The sequence below is a fragment of the Capra hircus genome, chromosome 24 (genome assembly GCF_001704415.2).
Source record: "Capra hircus breed San Clemente chromosome 24, ASM170441v1, whole genome shotgun sequence".
In the NCBI taxonomy this organism is placed as follows: domain Eukaryota; kingdom Metazoa; phylum Chordata; class Mammalia; order Artiodactyla; family Bovidae; genus Capra; species Capra hircus.
The window spans coordinates 7,511,764-7,536,735 of NC_030831.1; the positions used below are offsets into that span (position 1 = coordinate 7,511,764).

The 24,972-nt window shown below is 41.4% G+C and overlaps 1 protein-coding gene across 1 annotated transcript in view; it reads right to left on the reverse strand.

Moving 5' to 3' along the window:
• DOK6 (docking protein 6) overlaps window positions 903-24,972 on the reverse strand; it is a 409,948-nt gene continuing 385,878 nt past the window's right edge. Inside the window, exon 8 of the mRNA XM_018039636.1 lies at window positions 903-8,678. Coding sequence (XP_017895125.1) covers window positions 8,539-8,678 — 140 coding nt within the window. The 3' untranslated portion in view covers window positions 903-8,538. The remainder of the gene's footprint in view (window positions 8,679-24,972) is intronic.

Genomic DNA, 24,972 nt, shown 5'->3' on the forward strand with positions numbered 1-24,972 from the left:
TCTTATGTCGGCTCTAAACTTATACAAGCTTTTGTAATTTTCATATGCTTTCCCCAGTAAACATGATCCCCATGATTTTAATAGTGACAGAAAGGGAAAGAAAACTCCATCAAGTTCACATCAATTTGCTCTGGAAGCACATAGAAGTCATAGACAGAAGAAGCTGTTTCATTCAGCATTTAGAAAGAATGAGTGTTTGCACCACCATCGCCCTCCTAAGCATTTTCAGCCTTCTACTGGCTGCACAGAATTGAAAACAATCATACATTTTTCATTGCTTTCCTCCAATTCATGACCTTGTCCAGACCTGCTTGAAGCAGGACATTTCAGCACTAGGACTGACCTCGTACTTCAAGCTTCCTCTCCCGTTTTGATTTCTATGATATTATGGAAGCTTCACTTTCTCTCTCTAAAGCCATGACTCTATAAAAGGACAAAAATATTCCTAACTAATTTGGTAATAGCGAATAAGAAATGCCCAGCTAATATTTAAAGATTAAGTTTGAGAAAAAGATTCTGCGAGTCTAAATCCAAGTCACAAAGGATTCTGTGTCACGAGAGAGAAAGTAGCAAAGAAAGCCACTGATGTCTAGCACAGTCATGACCACACACAGTTCACTTTGGACGTTCAATCCTTTTCTACCAAATGCTCATTTTCAATAATTTTCTTTATTAGAGGATGAGCATGGTTCTGGAGGAAAGCTGTTTTCTAGTTGTCTGACACTGTGAAAGCCACTTAAAAATTCTGGATATGGCTTCACTAGTAAATGTGTTGATTGCCAATGTCATTTTCAACATTGATATTCTATGATTCTGTCAAACCAGAGTCAACCTAATAAAAATTATATTATACCAGAGTTAGGAAAACACTGGAAATGCATAATAAATTCTCAGTAACCGTACATTTAATAAAGGCCTTCTTTTACTTTATTTTGAAAATAGCAAGCCAGTAAGTGAAGGAATAAGTGACATTTTAAAGGTTAGCAGAATATGATTGTCAAAATTCTGTTTAATTACATAGTTACAGCTCATCACACAATAACAAAAATTAAGGAAATCATATACTATTACAGTTTCAACAATATCAAATAACTCGTGAGTAAAAACCATCAATTTAGATGTTCAAAGTCTTGATCATGCAAAGTTGTATTCTTGAACTGCTTTTCCTTTTTTACAGTGGGGTGGGGGAAATTTTAATACTGTGCAACTATAACATCTTCCTGGTAGTCATATCTTTTGTAAATTGCTTAAAATTATGAATAAGATGTTAATAAGTTTTCTCTATTAAGAATTGAGACATAGAAACTATGAATTCAGAAAATGGTAATTCTTGAGCTATGCATTTCATGTATTTTACCAAGGGGAATAATCACACAGACAGATTTTTAAATAATTTAATTTCCTAATTTTATTGTTGCCGCATTATAATAATATTTTCTGTTCTGCCAGAAATTCACATTTAGTTTCCAGGGACAGCTCTTTCTTTGCATTCCTTTTCCAAAGGTGGCCCAATGTTAAGTAGAAATGTCCCCAAACTGTTATTTATCTGGGATAAATTGTGATTCATGATAAAGGATGTCAAATCACATGTTTTCCAATAGAAGCAAATTTGCAATGGATATTTTATTTTTTAACAAGGGCCTAGTGTCCAGTTTTTACCGAAATGCTCATAAACAGTAAATGGAATCAATGACAAATGACATATGTTTACAATGTACAGTATAAAACTTCACAAAGTATATATAAATTAATTTAAAAGAGTTTTACATAAAGCAAGCATATAGCACACAATTTAATATAGTTTGAAGATTCATAGGGATGAGGAATTTACAAGATGGGATAATTCTGTGTAGACCTAAGAAAAAGATCATTGTAGTGGAACATAGACAGTGGGTAAAAAGTAAAAAATGTGTGTGCGTGACAGAGAGATAGGGCATGTGTGGAGTAAGAGGTTCTCTGCAGGTCCCAGGAGGTCTCCTGTCATTTGCAGTAAAGACGGTACCGGCTTTCATGCATTATTTATTGTCAAGGGGTAGACTGATTCGTTGCTATGATTTATATACTGCCTGCTATAACTAAAATAATTGTATCATAACTGGAAAGAAATTCTATTTCAGGTTGTCACAAAAAGTTGGAGCTCCATTTTGCCCCCCTCTGCCCACCGATACAGCCATATATATTTTTGATAAAAGAAAGCATTGTTCCTTGAATTATGCAATATATATGTAAATCTAAATTTTATTAATCAAATTATTTGTCAACCTATATCAGTCATACTAATTTCTAATTCATATTTAATATTAAGATACCCCTGTCATTTTCACTTTTCCTGCCTTTTCAGCTTCTGTCAAATAGTTAATGATATTGAAACACCATAAAAACCCTCTCATAATTTTTTTTTTGAGAGAAATCCTACAGTGACTTAAAAAAAAATTCTTTAAATCATCTCAGTTTTCTTTTTCTCCTGAATTTAGGTTTTAAATGTCAGATTCCTGAAAATAAGCAACTCTTATGAGTCTTATGTGGATCATTTGAGTGTTAAGATAGTAATCAAGTTCCAGCATGAACACAACTACAGAGATAGCATGGAGACCTTGTGCCATTTGACTCACAATTCTGTGTCTACAAAAAGGGTTGAATTTATGTTCCTTAAAACCATCCTAAAATCAGAGCACAGACTGAAAAAGCTAACTGTGTCAGCTACTAAACCTACCAAAATAACTATTAGAAAATTTAAATCCAGTCATTTTTCTTCAAACCAGAATAGCAGGCAGAGAAAACAAAGCAAAATAAAAACTTACTAGGTAGAATTAGTAGAATAAAGTTGGTGTATTTTGATTACAAATGTATTTTTCCTCTCCTTTAAGTGTATACAAGATGTTAAAATCTTCAACAAGAGAAAAGTGTATGAAAATCACAAGTAAAATGTGTTTTTCATATTATTTAATAATTTAACTTATTTACTTATCTAAAGTTAATTTAAATAATTGCCTACTGAAGTATGTAAGAAAAAACTTGATATTTAAGGTATTTTAATGTAAAAAAATGCCATTCCCCAAATTTCAGTTGAAAATGGAAGCTTTTTGAGTTCCCAGGGAAAAAATGTAGCCTAGATATTATTATCTAACAAAGCTGTGACAATTGCAATAAATAATGAAACAAAAGTGCTACAGAGTGATAAAGATCCCCAAAACAATACTCATAAATATATATGATGAACTAGCAGGAATACAAAACATAGACATCTACTTAATTTTTTTTGTTCAGCTATCACATTAGGATAAGTAAATCTGGATTTCCAACAAAGAACTCAGTAATAATATAAAAGTAATAAAACTTATCCTAATCACTTATGACCTACAACCAGTCTAATGAATTGCCTCATCAAGCCTTTCTATTGAACTAGTGGTGATGGGTTCAGGAAGAGTTAGAAACATCTGAAAAACAGGGAGAGACACTTACACGTGCAAGGGCCTATTTACTTGTGTGGCATTTCTCAGCTCCCACCATGTCTAACTGGGAGATGCCATGAGCCAAGGAAACATTCCTGGATTAGAAGCCTGGAATGAGGCAGGACTGTTCCTGACCATTTCTTTGCCTTTACATGAATTACAATACCAACAGGTTTGGGTTTTCTCCTGAGCAGAGTATAAAGTGGAAATGTTCTTCTACGTGACTGCTTTCAGAGCTGGCTAGCATTCCATCTATCTAGAAAGGGTGTCCAACATCTAATGATACTTCCCCAAGAAGTATCCTGTGTCTCCACTAATTGCAATAGTTGCAGAAATGTACAACAAAGATTCACATTCTCAGGTAAGAAAGGGAGGATTTGTGGTCATTTCAGAAAGCAAAACTGGGTGACTCTTTCCAATAGACTGATAGGGAACACACATGTGAGGCTGTTGACCTTTTAATCAGCCCCCAAGCAGTGTCACAGCTAATACACCTTTGTGTTGAAACTCAAATGAGGTTGACTGTACAGAGATGATCGTGTTACTGAAGAGATGTTTACCCATGGGTGTTTTGTGATACACGTTCTTTTGTGTGCGATAATGTTCACTAAACCGAAGGAAGCATACTTGATACGTGTTGTCTTTCTGTGGTGACTTCAAAACCTGATAAACTGACGTCTTCTTTTGATTGCATACTTAGTGTGAGGTGAAACTAGTAAAGGCCACATCTGTGACATAGAACTGAGGTCAGAATGTGAAGACAGCAGAGTCTGGGGTCATGCTGGACACTTCCCTGGGGTCTTTGTAATTTTGTCTGAACTGTTGCTCTCCTGACTCATCCCGTCATCTTGTTCTGCCTGCCTTCAGGGGACACTGCACTCCACACATTACAAAGGCTAGAAGGGCATTCATGTGGCACATTGCCTGCCATAATTATTACCATAGGTCCAGTGGCAAATTTTTATCTATTTTGAGAAGGCCAAGGTCAGGGGATTGTAAAGTATATTAATAATTGGTAAAGTAATTTGAAATTGAAAGGTATTCAAAGTCATCATTGATTTGGAGAAAATGTCTAATTTTCACTTTGAGCAGTTTTCAGTATAATATTTGCTATAAGACACAAAGTGTTAGAGGCCTAAGTTCAGCCCCACTGAATGTAGACTGCACATTTATTGTGCTGTGTTGTAAAAATAAAATCTGGACTATAATTTTTTTTTTACAAGAATATAATTTTCTCAGCTTCTTTTCACTGTAGCATTAGCGGTCCATTTTAGTAAATGGCTAAAATAACCTAGGGAGTAGGGTACTCATGCTTTTTACTGATTTTCTGAGATTCTGGCCAAAGAATGAGGGGCAGACATCAATTTTTATGTTTTTAATATCTACTATAAAGATACCACATGCAATAAATTGGATTTGTAGAAACTACTAACAGTGCAGAGTTATTTACCCATCCACTGCTTCTATGCTGGACAAAAAGAATAAGTGGTTAATCATTTTATAGGTGATAAATTATTTTCAAAACATAATTGCCCAGTGAAGACAGAGGAAAATTGTATAAGATACAAGGACTAGCACTTTTCCACTACTTGGTGAAAAAGGTGAGGTTTACTTTTAATAAACACATTTCACTTTATTTCACATGCTCTATCAAACAGCATCTTCCCTAACATATAAGTAAATAGGTATTTCTTATTTCATTAAGTTCAAATGGCAGTAGTGGCCAAAACCTACTGATTCATAAGTATTTACTGTATAAACAATTTAGTTCTGAGTGCCTAGTATCATTTGATGAATAAGTGAAAGAAATGTTTTCTTTTTCCCTCCCACCAGGATAAAAAACCATTGGGTCACAGTTATTTTGTACTTCTCTGCATAAATATAACCTCATGGCTTGGTCGTGTGTACAGCAATTAATATTATCAGAAGAAAAAACGGGGACATAAAAAAATAAATCCCTTCAGATAATCTTTCCATGAAATATATGTGTCTTCCAGTCTTTCTCTGCGCTCAGAAGAGCCTTTGTGACTTGTGTTGGGTTCTTTGACCATGAGTTTCTTCCAACCCGATGTGGGAATTCTGACTCCTTCATCCACCTGTCTAAATCTGGGTGGAAAGCCATCTGAGTTTCAGAAGGAGTCAAAAGATGTTTTTGGTTTGTAACTGTCACTACTTCATGATGAAAAAGTCACACGTATACTAAAGAAGAAGATAGTTTCTGAAGGGAGAGAAATGCTTGCAAAGTGTAGAGGCATCTTTAGTCAAAAACCTGCAACCTCGAGTGAGCTGGATACACGCCTATGACCCCTCTTCTGACTGCTATGATTCTGGCTTTACGAAGTTCCAGCAGACTGGTTCAGTAACTTCATCTTTGGTTTGTGTAGAACATTTATCTGCTTGTCACGCTGATTACAATGTGCATTGCCTTATGCCAAGCATATTAGGTTAATATAAATTGTCCTATCTGTTCATTTAACAGTTTCGACTTAGCTACAATTTTAAGTATAGCTAGAGGAGTAGGCTAGAATAAGTCTCCAAAAATTTACCACAAAATCTTTTATAGCATTATTCTCATTGTGATAAGACTGGGTTAATGACACACGAAGGAAATTTCTCTCTCACTGACTCCTTTTATGACATGATTCTCTGAATGAACTGGCCCAAGGTTATGCCTGATCTTTGGGACCCCTCCTCAGTTACACTCACTGGTAATGATCACAAGCAAATGGCCTTCTGGAAACTACTTCATGCAGGTATCGTGTCTCCTGCCAAACAGACACAAGAGCAGACTCATCTAATCAGCAGAATCTCCCCCTCCCGGCCCCCTCCCCAGACCTGCTGTCTGTACTGCTGGCACATTAATAACGCTGAGACGTAAATCAGGACCTCTGAGGGTCTCTCCCCCTAAGTCCCTTGTAGAAACTTGTGGTCTCTAGGCAACAGCTCTACCGAGTGAGCCGCAGGAGGCTTGCTGTGAACGCGGCACCACTAGGAGCTGGGCTCAAATGGTCTCAGCCAGGAGTTGCTCTGATGTGTTTCTTTAAGGGCATTTCCAACGCAAATGCCACGTGCTCAGGTAATTCGGAGGTGTTCAACCCTGGAAGCTGGGACTTCAGGGAAGGCTGTATGAACATCAGCAACCCATCTCCTGCTCTTCTGCTGTGTCAGCAAAAGTCACAGCACAGAGCGTTTGAGTAATTTTCTTTTTACCCCTGAAAGCTTAGGATAATTATTTTTCGCAGCCACATTAACTCTTATGATTAGCATCTTGATGGCATTTTCAAACTCATCTGAGAGATGTGGAGAGTCTAGGTAGTGGCTATAAGTGTGAAATTTTTCAAGGAGGGACTGGATACTGCTTTTATATAGTAGTAACTGTCTATAATGAACTGTCAATCTGCATTCAAGCTATGGCCATGGGTGAAAGAAAAGTCTCATCACAGGTCAGCAAATCAGGTACCCTTTCAATAGACTAACTCTGAAAGCTTAAACAATTTTGATATTGAAAAAAAAATCAGGTTTTCATCTTACAAGACCTAGGATCATGGTTCTTTAAATCCACCTTGGAGTGTTGGGAGCTGACCATTTTAGGCACGTGGCATCAGACAATTCAGGCAGAATGATTTTTATTTTTACTTGAGTAAACTCCAAACTAGAAAAAAATATCTATGTTGACCTGAATTAGCCAAACTTCTCCAGTTCACGTGGGAATCACCACTTCCTTTTAAACCTTATAGGTCTGTCATTAGTCTCAGGGATGAAAAAACTTTCTGTTGTTGTTGGATACATTTTCTCTTATAATCCCAGCCAACCCAAATCCAGTCAAAGGAGAGTAAAACCCCGCCAATTCTGGTTATGTAGTAATTACAAGCCCCTGATGGCTATCTGAGAACAGCATCTCTAACGCTTAAGAATGATACCTACCATCCTTTCCATGCTCTTCTCTTGACTGCAAAATGTCTGAGTTCTTTTAAAGTGGTTTTTTTTTTTTTTTTCCCCTTAATCAGATTGTCATTTAGAGTCCTTTTCCTCCAGGTTAAGTGGAAGCTGATTGGGGATCACACCCTATCTTCCCATGTAGCTCAGAGGGGGCCCAAGGGAGAAACACCATCAACAACAAGGGGTACTTAAAGAGAAAGACAGGGCCGTGACGTGACGAGCAGGACAGCCAGACTGCCTCCTTCGCTTCCAGAGTAGTTCCCCGTTCTCACACTGTCACCTCGGTTTGTCATAGGAGCAGACGTGAATACATAAATACTTTGCTGATAAGAAGCCTTTTTTTTTTTTACAGGACTATTTTAAAAATAGTTATTCAACATAACAATCTTAATTTTAATGCACCAAATTACAGTTTTCAACAATTTAAGTGAGCATATCCTGTCACTCTCGGCACACATGGATATATACGTGTTAGATATAGATGGATACAGCAATATCCATATCTGTATTTGTCTACAGACATACACACACACACACACACACACACACAGCACACACACAGAATAGAGCTACAAGGCCCTGGGTAATAGTGTTCTAAATTTTGTGTTCCCTTAATTGTCACTGGGCTTACTTATATGGAGAGTTGTGATACCATTTGTAGAGCTTACTGAATTTGTCCCTGTTGAAATTCTCCGAGCCACACAGCTTGTGGCGGGTCACCTTTCTGCCCAAAGACAGACCTCTCATCAGGTGGGAGGACTGAGCCCAGAGTAATAATGCCAGGGGTAATGCCCTCACCCAGGTCCGGTCCAGTCCAGCTTGGCAACTTCTCACCCTGCCCAGGTTCCTGCTGCTGTCAGACCCAAAGAATTTTATTTAAATGACTGTTCAGACGATTTGAATTCTATTTTTGTAAAACACCGACTCCCCCCCTCCCCCCCACCCCATCCCAAGAAACTCAATAAATAAAGGACTTAGCCACAGAATCAAGGAAGCAGAACTCCAGTTTTGAACCTTCTACCGGGACTGGGGCCAGACCCGACCCAGGTCAATGTTCCCTGCAGTTGGTCCTCAGAGGGCGCATGCCCCGCAGGCAGGCAGGCGGTCCGGACAGACGGTCTCTCTGGTCTCAGCCTCCCCCTGGGTGTCACTGGATGAGGCTGGAGCTGTAGCTGAAGCCGTAGCTGCTGGAGCGCGATAGGGCCGGCTGCGTCTCCTCGCTCTGCTCCGAGGCATAGCTGGGGAAGGTCTGCGCACGTGACATCTTCGAGGGCCCGAAACCGTGACCTGGAGGGGCACAGAAGGAGAGCTGTTATGGGGGGGCTGGCTCGGTACCGGGGGCTGGCTCTGAGGGGCGCCGGGTGAGGGGGCAGCGAGCGCCCAGCGGCTGGTTCCTGGGGGGTGGCTAGGATGTGGTCTTCAGGGCCCAGTTTTGGACCCGGGTGGTGTTAGAAATTCTGGATGCTGGAGAGCTAGGGAGGACTTTCTAGGGATCTCAGACTTCTACTGTCCTTCAGTCTCTGGAACAAAAGCACAAAATCTCCCCCCACGACCAAAAGCTGCTTTTGGCGGAGAATCTGTAAACGCCTTCTTTTCTTTGATGGTCCCTTTTCAGCATACAGGAATGAATGATACACTCCTTAAAACCTTTTTGAGCAGCCAACTTCATCTTATCGTAACCAGTGTCAATTATCAGGAAAAAATACACAGGGGGATAGCGTTTCAGGAGCCCAGGTTTGTGAGTAAAGGCACCCACTTCATGATGCGGTTATTAACCCAGTTAGAGTGGTCTAAAAGCTAACTCTTACAGACAATTTATTAAAAAAAAAAAATCTATCTACGATTTTATAGCATAGACGTACCCCTGCGGTGAGAACTTTAACGCAAAATCCAAAGGTGATTACTGGAAAACTAATGGCACCCCACTCCAGTACTCTTGCCTGGGAAATCCCATGGATGAAGGAGCCTGGTAGGCTGCAGTCCATGGGGTCTCTGAGTCGGATAGGACTGAGTGACTTCACTTTCACTTTTCACTTTCATGCATTGGAGAAGGAAATGGCAAGCCACTCCAGTGTTCTTGCCTGGAGAATCTCAGGGACGGGGGAGCCTGGTGGGCTGCCGTCTATGGGGTCGCACAGAGTCGGACACGACTGAAGCAACTTAGCAGCAGCAGCAGCAGTGGAATGCTAACATCAGGAGAAAGGATGCATTCTCGGGCCTCACGTGGACTTCCCAGGTGTCTGTTCTAAATGAATCAGGATTGTTCTTCGCACATGAGGATGAGTATCTGATGGATGAGCTCAGTGCAGAGAGAAGATGGAATAGATGTGGTGTGCTGTGCTCTCGGACCATCTGCGTCACACAAAGCAAGAAACGTACTGAGTCTGGTTGATACGTTTTCTGGTCTCTGTGGCGAGAAACCCAGGGAAGACGGTCTGCTAACACAGAAAGAGCAAACTCTGCTCCCTTTACAAGCTTACGCGCTTAAAGCCGGTCTCATCATCTTCGGGTGTGTCTGACGACTCAGAACCCTATCCTTGTTGAGATCTGGGGAGGAAATGCAGATACATCGGGTAATAATAAAAAGCTAATTAAAGTGGTAGAATCTCCTAACATTAAGAAAAATCGTGAGAACGGAGCCTTCTGTTCGAGATAAATACCCTTTTAGGGGCACTGTTAGCCCGGTTCTCTGGGTGAGCCTCAGAGCAGGGCAGGGCGGAGAGGGCCCCACCGCCCCTGCCAGCCTGCGCATCTCCCGGCCTCCAGAACTTCGCACTCCCTCTCCTCCCTCTCCGGGTCCAGAAACCCCGTCTCCTCTCTCTGCTCCTTCAGGCCTGAGGGTGGCGGGCTGCCTTGCTCCTGCCTGTCGCTCATGTGTCCTCATCGGCTCAGTACCTGGATCCACAGCTCATCCAAACCTCAGCTGAGCATGTCTCTTTCGTGTCGGACCATGAAGATGCCGTGAGGAAAGGGAAGCTGGGTGTCGGGGGGAAGGTGGAGCCACCAGAGGCGAGGTCAGCAGTGGGGTCTGGGGAGTTGTCCCCGCGTGACCGGCTGTAACTGACTTTGAGAGACTACTGGTGTCTGGGTTTGTCGGTTCCCTTCTCTGCACGGTCTGTATGGCAGCAGTGGTATAATATGGCTTTTTGAGTCTGAAATCAGTGTGTATCAATTAAATTCATACATGTAAAATGCATCGTCCCTGGTGGCTCAGTGGTAAAGGGTCTGCCTGCCAATGTAGGAGATGTAGGTTCGATCCCTGGGATGGGAAGATCCCCTGGAGAAGGAGTTGGCAGCCCACTCCAGTATTCTTGCCTAGAGAATCCCATGGACAGAGGAGCCTGGTGGGCTCCCGTCCATAGGGCCACAGAGTCAGGCATGACTTAGTGACTAGACGATTAAAAGTCTGTCGTCCTAGCAAGAAACAGATGCCATGAGGGCCCTCCTCCAGCGGGGCCACCACAGGGGCAGTCAGTGAAGATTTCCCTAAGGAGGTGGCCTTTTTACATGGTGCTTGTATGACAGGGTTAGGATACACTGACCTGATACTGGAAACTTCACTTAGAATTTTACAGTTTGCTTCGTTATCTCACCATTGACTTGCTGGATGGTAATTCATAGTTCTTATAGGAGGAGAGACTGGCATTCATGAGCAAAAACCAGTTGGAAGTCCTAATGTTAAGACTGTGTTACTGGCCTTGGTTTCACCTTGTTACTTAAAAAAAAAAAATTAGAAATATCTGAAAGAGAGCAATGTGAGAGCACACCTTTAGTTCACATTACTTGCGGCCTGAAGGCTAAGGTTGGAGTTGTGAAGATAGAAGCATCTTTGCCCACGCACACAGGTTTTGACCCTGGAATCTTGGTGTAAAACTTCAGTCATTTAAGTAACAGTTGCCAAGCAGCTACTAAAACAGATCAAGATTCCACAGGGAAGACAAAGTAGTGGAAACCACGGTCCCTGCGTTTCTGGGGTCCACAAGCTGCTTTGGGACACTCATTAGACAGGGACAGGCAGCAGCAGACATCCAGTGCAGGGTCTGTGCAGGCAGTGCGGTCTGGGAGCAAAGCAGGATGCCAGCGTGGCCCATGGCTCGGTTCCAGGGCTGTACACGTCAGTCCAGCCATCACAGGGACCCCTGCTCCAGACTCTGCAGACCCGCCATGCCCTCAATGGAAACAGCCCTGAGTTCAAATCCAGCCCTACTATCCCTTTTTGAGCCTCATTTTCTTGCACAGACAGGACACACTTTCCTAAGGTTTTTTTTGGGGGGGGTCATGCTGCATAGCATGTGCAATCTTAGTTCCCCAACCAGGGATCGAACCCCAACCCTTGCCCCCTGCAGTGGAAGCACAGGGTCTTAACCACTGGACCACTGGGAAGTCCCTTTCCTAAGGCATTTTGAGGGTTAAACAAAACAACAGGTAGCACAATGGGAAAAGAATCTGCCTGCAGTGGAGGAGACCCAGGTTAGATCCCTGGGTCGGGACAATCCCCTGGAGGAGGAAATGGCAACCCACTCCAGTATTCTTGCCTGGAGAATTCTATGGACAGAGGAGCCTGGCAGGGGTCATGGGATTGCAAAGAGTTGGACATGACTGAACACACACACATACTTTCAAACAAAACAACATACAGGAAAACACTTGGGGTGGTAGGTGCCTAATAAATGTTAGTTTCCCCCTTCTTTCTACACTGAATGTGTCCACACTCTTGTCTCACTTCCTATTCAGTGTCTATACTTTCTCCATCATCGCTGTGTGCCGTCCTCATTATGACAGGCTTTGAATATTGTTCTCATTCAGTCATCTTGAAGATTTCATCATCTCCTCTACAAAGAGTTTCTAGTCTAATTGGAAATGAAATGGTGAATTTTTCTTACCTCAGTCATGTCTTTACAGTTGATAACTGATGCTATTTAATATTTATCACAAAAATAATATACCTCAATCTGAGCTGAACTTATGCTTAATAAATGCTGTTTGATTTTGGCAACAATGAGTATGAGAAGAAAAGAGAAATAATTAATCATTTTCTCAACATTCATTTGAATTCTGCCCCTAGGCACTGTTGATGAAAACAAAACAAAAAACAGAAATCAACTTTGTGGCTTAAAAACTTGCTGGAATAGACCTGTTCACTCCACTCAACAGAGGCTCTATTTCAGTTCTTCCTAAACTTCCCCTCCGGTGCCTTGCGCTCAGCCATGTTTGACTCTGTGCGACCCCATGGACTGCAGCCCGACAGCCTCCGGGCAAGAACACTGGAATGGGTTACCGTGCCCTCCTCCAGGGGATCAGGGACTATTATTTTCTTGACTTTTTCTCTGGGAGGTATTTGTACTTGCTAATGAAATTCTTTAATTTGCTTTAAGATTACATAAAATGATTAAACATAACGTGTAATTTTTCATCTTCAATTATCAAAAAAAGGAAAATTTTAAAAGTTCATGCCACCATGTTTCTGATATAAATTGTCCATTTGCATCACACTAATTTGCATTCCCACCTAGAGGGTATTAAAATACTTTTTATCCTAATGTTAGATAGATCTGGATTATTAGATTAAAAAATTCTGCCAACTTGAAGGATAAAAAACTGCATCTTGTTTAATTTCTTTTTGCTACAATTAAGTGTTTAACTTTTGTAGTCAAGTGTTTGTGGTTTCTGGTTTTGTGTCTTGAAATAAGTCCTTCTTTATCACATTATTAAAATATTTTCTTACAAGTTGTTTTCACATTTTCATAAATTTCCTCTACTATCTTCAGCTTTTTAATTCATTGTAAATCTCTCTCGGTTCCTGCCCTGAGGATCCTGTGTTGTGCGATGGTTGATCGTGTTAGCTCTGAGGGAAGAGGACACAGGTTTGAGTTCTCACTCTGTCCCTTGACTCTTCTGTCCCTCAAGTGTATAATGGCAGTTGTAATAGTTTCTGTCAATAGGATCATGTGCTAAATGTGTTAATTCATGATAGCACAGTCTCATAGTGTATTACATTCGTGTGTGTATCACACAGGATTAACACTGAGAGCAGGGTATACTGTGGTACACACACACGCAGCCCACCAGTTCAGTCTTCACAGCCGGCTACTGGGGAGAAGCAAAGCGTTTTCAGTAACACCTCTCATTAATCCTTTGTTATGAGGTTCATGAGTCTCAGTGTGAGTATTTTTCCGAAGGCGTCATGAGGTTTTTTTTGTTCAATCAAGGAACAAAGGTGTCTAATTTCTGGGAAATACTTCTGAATTATTATTATAATTTTTGTTGATTATTTCCCTCCCACCATTTTTCTCTGCCCTCTCTCCCACCTTTGTTCTTTTGCTAACCTTCTATTATGTATATGTTCTAGGGTTGGTCTAACAATTTTCCAGTCTTTTCCATCTTCACGCTCTTTTGTGCTGCTTTATTTTGTGGATTTCAGGTTTACTTTACCTTCCAAGCTTACTAAATTATAAAAAAGATTCTGCTACTCTAATTTTAATTTGAAAAACCTTTCTTTTCCCTTTGTCCTTCCCTGCTTTGTTCTCCTTTCTTTAAAATACATTCATATATTTTGTTATTTATAATGATACTTTCACCCCCAAAATGATGGACCTTTTTGGCTTATTTCATAAGTAGATATTTAAATATTCTTTTTTTTTTTTTTTTAGATTCTCAGCCTTTTAATGCATTTAGCATCTGAGGGACGTAGACTTCTCGGAAGATTTTGGGAACCAAAACACTCGGATTCTAGAGGCTCATGCTAATGGTTATCTCACAGACACTCCCTCTGTCTCTCTGTCTGTCTCTGAGAAGTGGCACACGGCTGTCCATTTCCTGACGGAGAGCTCCCGGGACTTGGATGTTTGCGATGGATGCCCTTTATCTTTGGAATCCCTTCCTTCCCTCATTGGCAGAATCCAAATCTCTGGGCCTTCCACAACTCATCTCTTTAAAGATTAGAAAATTTTGAATGGAAAAATCCATATTATTTAATTCTATGTAGTACCCTCCTCTAGTTATGAAAAACTGATGAGTTAGCAGTCACATTCTCATGCTGGGAAAAGAAAAATAAAACACAATATCCTTCTAATACTTTAATTTGCTTTAAAGATGGTTTAATTTGATTCATACAGAATTATGTTTTTTAATACCCATTTCATAAATTTTCTAGACCAAAAATAGTCTTCTATTATTTTGGTTGATGTACCATTTATTTATTCCTGTTGCGGACATTTCATTTCTCTTGTATTCTAATTACCTACTGGGATCTAATTTTATACAGCTGTGATATTAATTTTCTACAACTGTAAAATTTAGTTGAACTCTGTCAGTGGACTGCATTTGAGTAGCTGTGGAATTTGTAAGCAATCTGTGGCAGCTAATAAAATGGTAAATATTAACATGGGATAATCAAAGTTGAAACAGTAGAGAATATGTGAAAAAAAGTTATTAATGGTGCTCAAAAAGAGGAATGGGACAATATTATAAAAATGAAAGTAGATATATTTAGTTTTTGAGCTATAAATTTTTCATTGCTATTGTCAAGAGTTTAGGTATAAATTTTTTAATATAATGTTAATATGAATTTGTTTAGTTGCTAAGTTGTGTCCAACTCTTTTATGACCCCATGAACTGTAGCTTGCCAGGCTCCTCTGTCCATGGGATTTCTCAGGCAAGAATATTGGAGTGGGATGCCATTTCCTTCTCCGTTAATATAAATGAGTTACATATTGATAGACCTTTTTCCCATTTTGAATGTATTTATAGAAAGTTTTAGCAATCAAAGAACTATTAAGGATCATGAAGCAGGGTGTGCCCGGTTCACGCTGAGATCTGCAGAACTAGTATCTGAAGCATTTTAACAAGTCTGCTACCTAGTCACATTAATTGCCTGCAAAGTAATTACAAGAATACATATCAGCTGACCATCCTTAAGATGACATCTTAAGGAGAAGATGGAGAATTTCATTTGCTGTAATTCTTCTCTAAAGATTTTAAACAAATGCATAGAAACACTTTTCCAAGAGAGTGAGGCTTTCCTATATAGTATATGAGATTTATTATGAGAGTTATAAATTATAGATTTGATTTACAACAGAAATAGAAAAAATTGAATGTCACATACATTTACACAGGAGGAAGTTTGCAAAAAAACAAAAGACTCAATTGAGGGAGATAAACAAGTTGATTGAAAATTTGCTGCCAGGTTTTCATATAACGTGGTGCAGTTTTATTCTGCAGTGGATACAATGAGCTTGCATTTAGTCTGAGGACTCTGAGATGAGTTTGAGGATGTGTGTCCAGAAACCTGCTTAGCACTCAACACATCTGATTTCTCATCTCATCCTATGAAGAAATTTGCCTTGCACTTCTCCTTCTAGTAAGGATTAGGTTGATTTTTCAGAGATCTGGGAAACATTCTGATAACCACAAACAAAATTATGTCTTCTTAGGTTTTCTAAAAATACTTATTTGACAGTGTTGGGGTCTTAGTTGTGGGCCCTTAGTTCCCTGACTAGGGATCGAACCCCACAGCCCCTCTATTGGAAGGCGGATTCTTAGTCACCAGACTACCAGGGATGTCTCTGTCTTCTTAGATTTGTAAACATTTTGTTTGTCTGCATAAGACCACAGTACCCAAAGAGTCATGGCTTTCAGACTCTGTATCTCATCATTAGGAATCAGGCCCTCCTGATGCTTATGATGAAAGATAAAGCTCTAGATGGTGAGTTGTAGCAGGTGAGATGGAAGCATGGAGAGGGCACACCCTGGGGAGTCTGTTACATCTTATGAAGCCGACTGGATTTTTTTTCTAATGGATGAGGAAGAGTTTTGAATGATTTAAAGATGAGTGATTGGATCAGAGTTGCTGGCTTACTCAATGAGACTACAGAGGAGCTGTTGGCAATCCTTTCCCACCATCACACAACTGAGAGAGAAAATTCAGCCCCAGAGAGAACAATTTCTCAGAGAAGGTGTTTCGAAGGTAGAAAGAAGCCTCTGATTTTATGTACATTTCCTTAGGTTTACTTATCATTCTTCCTTATTATCTCCAGCTAATCAGCATTCCTCCAAGTCCAATAACAGAGATGAAAACTGCTGGTATCAACTTGCACAAGAATGAGGCCAAAATGAGTGGGTGTAGTGAGAAGTGAGGATGTTTATTCTTGCTGAGAAAGACTTATGAGTACCTCTCAGTATAATTATATTCAATATTTTAAGTTTCCTCATGTAGTCAATAAACTGCGAGGATTTCAGAACCTGGAAATCTGAAGCCTAGAGTTTCTGGTTAGTAGTGCTTCCTGGTAGGTCGATATTGCAGTGATTTCTCTAGTTGCTTTGAAAATAGCCAGATAAATAGAGAATAGGAGATCTGTGATTCATGAAAATGGAGTTAGGGAGTATAGAGCAAAGGAGGTGATGTGGACATTTCTTTTACGAAAAAGTACTGCCAAAATTCCAAAGTACTTTTCCAGGCAGGCTGAAAAATTGTTGGTATGCATTTTACCATCAGCGTACCCAGCAGACAGCAATGAAAGCCGTCTTAATCCCCAGTTAGTTTTTAATTAAAAAAAAATAAGTTTATTGTGTTTTTTGGCTGTGTTGAGTCTTTGTTGCTGTGCAGGTTTTCTCTGTTTAGGGTGAGCGGGGGCTACTCCCTCGTCGCGGGCCACAGGCTCCTCCTGTGATACTCGTTGCAGGGCACCGGCCCCCGGGGGGACGGTCTTCAGTAGCTGTGGCTCCGAGGCTCGGTAGCTGTGGCGCATGGGCTCAGTTGCCCCGGAACTTGGGATCTTCCCGGACCAAGGAGCAAACCCACGTCCCCTGCACTGGCAGGTGGATTCCCAACCACTGGACCACCAGGCAAGCCCTTTTAATTTTTAATTAGTTATCTTTATGTTAGCTCTGTGAGAGATTGAAATGTATTTTCGTCAGTTATTTTTTTTAACAGCAGTACTCATGTCAAAAGGCTGAACGATGTTTGTGGAATTATTGCCATTGTATAATGTCACGTTGCCTGTAGTCATATCACTGAAAACAGGCTAGGGCAGGGAAGGGTTGGGAGCACAGCCACTGAGGCTGGTACTGGCCTCACCGGGTGACCTCCGGTCAGATACGATTGGGCATTAAGTAGCTGAGTGCTCCGGTCATGATATTACTGCTCATTAATATGGAGCACTAACTGTGTCCCAGGAAGTGGCAGAGGTTTCACTTGCATTGATTGACTTAATCCACCTGGTAGCCCTGCAGGACTGGCCCTCTTGCCCTCTCTCCTGGGCACACAGACACCAAGGCTGGAGTCCAGGCTGCTGGCTCTAAACACTTCAGTGACCCCAGAAAGTTGTCTAGCCCACAGTTAGCACAACAACCAGAGAAAGAGGCATGATTTTGAAAACAAAAACATATTTTAGAGGCAAGGGAGCAAGCAGGCCTCATGCCTTTTTTTTTTCTTTTAATTCCCCTCAGTTATATTCATTTTCTAAAGAGCACAGGATAATCTGAACTACTTATATTTCATATTTCTTGATAATAAGAATATGGAGATTCACTTTTTTCCCCCCCAAAGTCTATATTTCTTTATGTTTTACTTCAATTTTATAATTGTGAAACTCAAAAATGTTAGTTTTTATCTTTTTCTTTTTTAATGTTTAACAATCACTTACTAAAATAGCCTCAATGGTAGAGAATCTGCCTGCCATGCAGTTGAGATGCAGGCTGGATCCCTGGGTCAGGAAGATCCCCTAGAGAAGGAAATGGGAACCTACTCCAGTGTTCTTGCCTGGAAAACCCCACGGACAGATGAGCCTGACAGGCTATAGTCCATGGGGTTGCAAAGAGTTGGACATGACTGAAGTGACTCAGTAGCAGCAGCAGCTTCTAGAAATAGGATGCTAAATCTTATAAAATTATCAGCAACCCCTTTGGATTGATCTTAGATTATGTCCAAAATGGTGAATTGGCCATTGTTAACCAAATTCACTCATTTTCACTACTGCTGTGGAACATAATATTTTAATGAAAACCATTTCTGTTTACATAATTAATAACATTGACAGTATAAATTGATAAGTCATGTAAAAATTAAAATTTGTAATTAAGTCAGAGACAGAACAGCTTTATGGTTGCTCAAGTCTTCATGCCTCTATATAACCCTATTCTAATTCTTATCAACTTCGAAAAACTTCTAGTTCTGGGAAATTTGGTCAGCTCTTTAAGGAAACATACTAGTTTATATTGTTTCCTACGTGATATATAAAAATAAATTGCAAAGACCTTGAAAAGAAGTGAAAAAATAAGCATTAAAGATCATTAGAAAGAAATTCAGGAAAATAGTTCAAATTGGGAGATATTTCTAAGCACAAAAACAATTGAAGTTAAAATACAGGATCATTTGTCACTGTTTGACACCAAGTCTAAAAGGATGAAATTTTGAGTTTAACCCCCCTGAAGCTGGACAGCATTCAGTTCTTTGAAGCCTCAATTTTAATGACTTTCCCAGGAAAGCATTCATTAGCTATCATTTATATGTGAGAAAACATTTCAGCTGGGTTGATTCACTGAGGGGTCCTGATAGTGGTGGTGAGGGGCCTTGAAGTGGTCATAACACTATTTTTGTTAAAAAATTTACAGGAAGTTACTTCTTTACCTAAGACAAGGCTGCCCAATGTGAGTACATTGTCTACTTTCTTTGCTTTGGATGGATATATAAGTATAAATATATATGGGCTTCCCTAGTTTTGGTAGTGGCAAAGAATCTGACTGCCAGTACAGAAGATGCAAGAGACATGGGTTCAATCCCTGGGTCGGAAAGATCCCCTGAAGGAGGGCATGGCAACCCACTCCAGTATTCTTGCCTGGGAAATCCCATGGACAGAGGAGCCTGGTGGGTTACAGTCCACGTGGCCACAAAGAGTCGGACAAGACTGAGCAACTGAGCCCATACACACATAAATATATATTTGTGTATATATATATATATATTTATTTCAGGCTAGTAATACTGTCATCTGACGATTGCAACTTTGGGTCTTAAGTCATGTGTATTTTTAAAACAGCATTTTTTTTTTGATAGACAACTCATTCCAAACATGAATCCAATGAAATGATAATGAAAGAATCAGTGAAGATGCGTGTAGCAACTAAGACAAAGAACAGGTATCTTGCGGGAGCTGGAAACACGGAATCATAGACAAGGGACCGGGAGGACGCTGAACAAAGAGAAAGGAGAGCATTTCCGCTTGACCCCTTGAATTCCATGCAGTATTGTATGAGTTCGGCTACAGCAAGTCTGTGGGATGAGAAGGGGCCTAGAAACCCCCCAGAGCCTTGAAGCAGAAGTGAGACAGTAACTAAACCAGCACAGGGGGCGGATCCCCGCATGGTGCGCTAGTGCCTTCATTTCTGCTTCCCATTTATTTTATTTGCAATGTGTTTCTAGATCTTGTTGAATTGACTAAACGAGGCGCTGATACACTGAAGAGATAATTTTTTTTTCTAAAAATGGAGGAGGGAAAAGTGAGTTGCTTTGGGGGTTCTTGTTTGGAAAAGCCTGACAGCTGGAGGTCTGATGGCTGCAAGTTCTCTGTCACCTATGGACAAAGAATGAGAGGCTTTAAAAATGAAGAAAACGTTCGTGCCTCTTCATCTTGGCATTGGTTGCTGAAACAGGAGAGCATGGCCAGGAGACAAAAGCTTGTCTGGTACTGAGAAGGGGTGTTTCAACACTGAACACAGGATTCTTGCCTAATTTCCTGTCCTCCTGGACTTGCTGTTTCGGTGAGCAGCACCCATCAACGTGACAGTCCGGGTCAGCAAGTTGCAGCCAGTCTGGTCTGAGGGCTTTGCCACCATCAGCCACTGAGTCCTGCAGTTTCTTCCTCCCCGAAGCCTCGTGAATCCACGTGCTTTCTTCGTGCTCACTCCCTTCACCCTAAATCTCCCACCAGGTTTATGGCTGCAGCCGCCCAGCTGGTCTTCCTGACAGCAGTGTCTCCCTTCTCGGATCTGTTCTTTGTGGGGGTGACTGTGAGCATCAGGGCGTCCCTCCCCTCCACACCGGTCCAGGATAAAGGCAGACTCGCCTGCACAGCACCTATGTATGCAGGGTTCTCAGTGCTGGTGACACGGGTGTGATTAGAGGACTCTTTACTCAACCCCCACGTGCAAAATCCATCAGTTCCACCCCTTTCCAGTAAAACTCCTTGTAAAAAACATTGTTTCATTTATAAATAAGCTCTAGACTTCCTCTAGGGCTTCCTTTTCAGGGAGGGGGATGTATTTCCCTTTTATTGATTTATTTAAATTAACTTTTACAGGCGTGTAATTGGGATGAGGCTGGGAGAGCAGGCGTGGAGGTGGAGATTGGGAAAAGTTGAAGCTGGAGAAGTGAGCGTGGCTCAAATTGCGTGAATATATGTGGAACCTAGGGCTTTCTTTTAACCAGACTGTTAACCCTCAGACTCTCTCATATATAACATATGTTTATAAACATGTCGGAACTTCCCCTGATGACTCTCTGATTTCAGCTGTGCTCCACCCCACCTCGGCTCCCCCAGCCCCTTTCGAAAGGACACGCAGTTCCCCAGGAAGGCAGTTCCCTGCCCTGTGGCCTGGGCTCCTTCCCCCCCCGGCAGTGTGCCCCCTCGCCCTCCTTTGCACCCACTCTTTCAAACTGGTACCTGTTTTTCTTAAAGAATTCACGTAGGACGCCTCAAAGAGTTCTGCACACCGTCTCGCCTGGCCTGATCCTGGGCTGCTACATGGCACTCTCACCCTCTCCTGTGTATCCAGCTCACCTCTTAACTCTTTGCCTTCGTATCTCCTCTGTGAGCTTATCCTGAATGTGAGGAAAGAAGGTCTATTTACCTTTGTGTCTGTGGAGCCTTGTGAAAGGCCAGGCTCACAGAGGGCACTCAGTAAATGTTAATGCATAAAACTGTGAGAAATGCTTGCAGCAGCTCTATGCAGAGAAGGTAGACTCATGTCTCATGGATCTCCTTGCACATGTTTGGTGGTCAGTAATTACTTTGTTGAATCAGAATAATTGAACGATATGGCCTGGTTCTGGCCAACTGGGAAATGATAATCCTTTTAAAAATGAGAATTTTAATAATAGTGTAAGACTATATATGATTGTCAAATGTATGCCATAGGTGTATAGGAGAATGAGGAAATGATTATTTTTAGCTGCCTCATAATATACTGATCTCAACAAATGTACCAGTTTAAAAGGTTTTTCACAATCTAAACAGATGTGAGTTGAGTGGAAAAATGAGGAAAGTGAGAGTTTGCTGGTAGACAATCCTGCCTGAGCCTCCCTCCCCTCTGCGTGTTTTGTGAGCAAAGGCAGGGAGGGCCCTTGTTCTGAAAGATGGAACAAGCATCTCCCTCTGGAGAAGAGGGGAGATTATGTCCCTCACAGTAAGGATGTCTCCCTCTGGGACAAAGTGTGGGCTGGATCATAAAATACGAGGGTTCCCTATGCTGTGATTCCTTTTCTGTAACACAATCTTCTTCATATGTGGGTGTCACCTGGCCCTCTCTGCACCTCCCTGTGAGAAATGGGACTCAGGAACCCGACAGAAATGCTGGTGCACTGGCTAATACTATTGCTCCGAGTAATAAAGCTTCCTGGGTCTCTGATCCAGGCATCCCTCCTCTTCTGCTGGCATCCATGAAACTGCGGCAGGCCGACGGGCTAGCTGGTACAGGGCGTGAAATCTTAGACCTTCACAGTTCTCGACAGTGTTAATACACAGTGATGCTTAATGCTTTTTTACCATAAGGGTGGGCTTCCCTGGTGGCTTATATAGTAAAGAATCTGCCTGCAGTGTGGGAGACCTGGGTTTGATCCCTAGGTTGGGAAGATCCCCTGGAGGAGGACATGGCAACCCGCTCCAGTGCTCTTGCCTGGAGAATCCCAGAGACAGAGGAGCCTGGCGGGCTACAGTCCACGGGGTCACAAAGAGTTGGGCATGACTGAGCGACTAAGCAGAGCACGGCATAAGGGCAGTGACTCCCAGTTTCTGTTGGATTTTTACATTGACTTATTATTTAGTAAGACTTTGCTAAGCTTCAGTGAAATTCTTCCTTTTGTGAAATCATCATGGCTTTATGAAATAATTTCATGATAGTGACCAGCAGTACAGTTTCAGAGAGAGCTGAATAAACTCCTTGATATGTGAGAGAGAGAGAGGAAGAATATGGATATGTTGGAATTCTTACTGGAGAACAGAAAATTAGGTGAGTGGTTCTCTTACCACTCAAATGCATGGGGAAGAAATAATTATTAATGGAAATTAATTTCCAATAAAGGTAGTCCAGTCATCTAAGAAGAATTATCCAAACTGTTTCTTATAAGGCACATAGATTTTTGTTGCTGCTACTGCTTTGATGCGGGGAATCTCTTTTTCAGATTTTTTTTTTAAACAATAGCATGCTCTCAATGTAAAAATAAAATGGGGGATAAAAATCAGAGTGCTTATTTGATTTTCCCAGTGAAAAAAGAAACACTTGTTTTAGGACATACACAAAGCAGAGAAAATGAATGATTCCTGCAGTTTTAGAATGAAGCTTTTATCTTGTTAGAGTCTTTGTTAAGAACAGCGAAAAGCAAGTTTAAATTCTGAATATGGAAAATTGTTCTCGAAGATTTTCTGCCCTTTAAAATTGCTCTGAGAGATGATTGCTACACCACAATAGGGAGCTTTAAAGATGGAAAATAAAGAGATTACAGGGTAAATAGCCTGCAAGCTGTGATGGTTAACATTCAGGGGATGAGTCACTGGTGAATATATCACTTATCAGAGTTCTTTGGTGAATATAGTTTCCTTTGTTTCCTTGGCGGACAGTTACACTGAACTGAGAAGATGCAGTCAATGTATTTTAGAATGTCCTGTTAACCACTGTCAGAATGTGGAGCGGACAGCAGAGAAACGTGGCCCACACAGAAAGCATGGTGCAGGGGCTGTGAGAAGCTGGTTGACAATCAGACAGCTCTGTCTATTGATAACTTTCAGTTACCGACTCGGTTCATTATTCTTGAGCATTTTAACCACTACGTGTCATTTTCACAGGATGGTTGACATGTGAGTTGATTGAAAAAATTTGATCCTATAATAAGTGAATGGTCGATGATTGTTATTGATATTCACAAACTTTTGAATGATTTTCCCTTTCGTTTAATAACAAAAGGTCCTGGCAGTGTTTATGTATTGCATCTGTACGTTTAAATTTAAATTTACCAGTTAAAGTTAGCACGGGCTTCCCTTGTGGCTCAGCTGGTAAAGAATCCGCCTGCAATGCAGGAGACTTAGGTTCAATCCCTGGGTTGAGAAGATCCCCTGGAGAAGGGAAAGGCTACCCACTCTAGTATTCTTGCCTGGAGAATTCCATGGACTGAATAGTCCATGGGGTCACAAAGAGTCGGACATGACTGAGCAACTTTCAAAGACAGCACAACTTTAAATCTCTTGAGTAGAAAGAGATATGGTATAAAAACAGTAATCAGTGTGTGTTCAGTGGCTTGATCGTATCTGACTCTTTGTGGCCCCGTGGACTGTAGCCCACCAGGCTCCTCCATCCACTCCTGGTGGTGCCGCCGGACACCTGGGTGTACTCTTTAAGAATATTTTTTGCTTCTGTAAATATAGGCAGACATTCTCTGATACCAGTGCCAATGACAGTAAAACCAAAACTCTTGTATGTGTGCAAAATGTTTCTTTTTGGTCTCTTTTCACACTGTTTCATGAAGCCTGCCCGGTAGAGAACTACTTGATGTCCCTGCGGTTGTGCCCCCGTGTCTGGCAGCCTTGCAGGGAGGGGGTGCCTGCAGGCTGGGTGGTCTTTGCTGAGTGTGAACTTGGCTAGGCCACAGCCCTGGTTTCAATCAAACACTAACTTAAGTGCTGCTCGGAGGAGTTTCGTAGGTGTGATTAGAGTCCACAGGGAGGGAGATGATCCCAGAGAATCTGGTGGAGCTGATTCCATCAGGCGAAAGACCAGCACCGAGGGTTTCAGTCCTGCCTGTTAACAGCAGCTTCACATTTGATAGTCAATAAAAAAGTGATACTCACAAACTTTTGAATGATTTGCCTTTTTGTTTGACAACAGAAGTTCCTAGAAGTGTTTACATATTGCATCTATGTGTTTAAATTTAAATTTACCAGTTAAAGTAAGCACAACTTTAAATCTCTGGGTGGAGAGAAATATGATATAAAAATAGCAATCAATATATGCTCAGCTGCTATGTTGTGTCTGACTTTTTGTGACCCCTTGGACTGCAGCCTGCCAGGCTCCTCTGTCTGTGGGATTTTGCCGGCAGGAATACTGGAGTGGGTTGCCATTTCCTTCTCCAGGGGATCTTCACATCCTGGAGTCCCTACCTGCTCTTCCTGAGGTTGTGGTCTGTGGGTCTGTTTTAAAAATAATTCTATTGTTTGTTTATTTTGGCTGTGCTGGGTCTTCGCTGCTGCAGGTGGCCTTTCTCTAGTTGTAGTGAGAGGGGCTGTTCATGGACCGGCGGCAGGATGCTCACTGTGCGTGAGCTTGTGATGGTCGGGACGCTGGACTGAACTCAGCGGTTACAGGACTGTGGTGG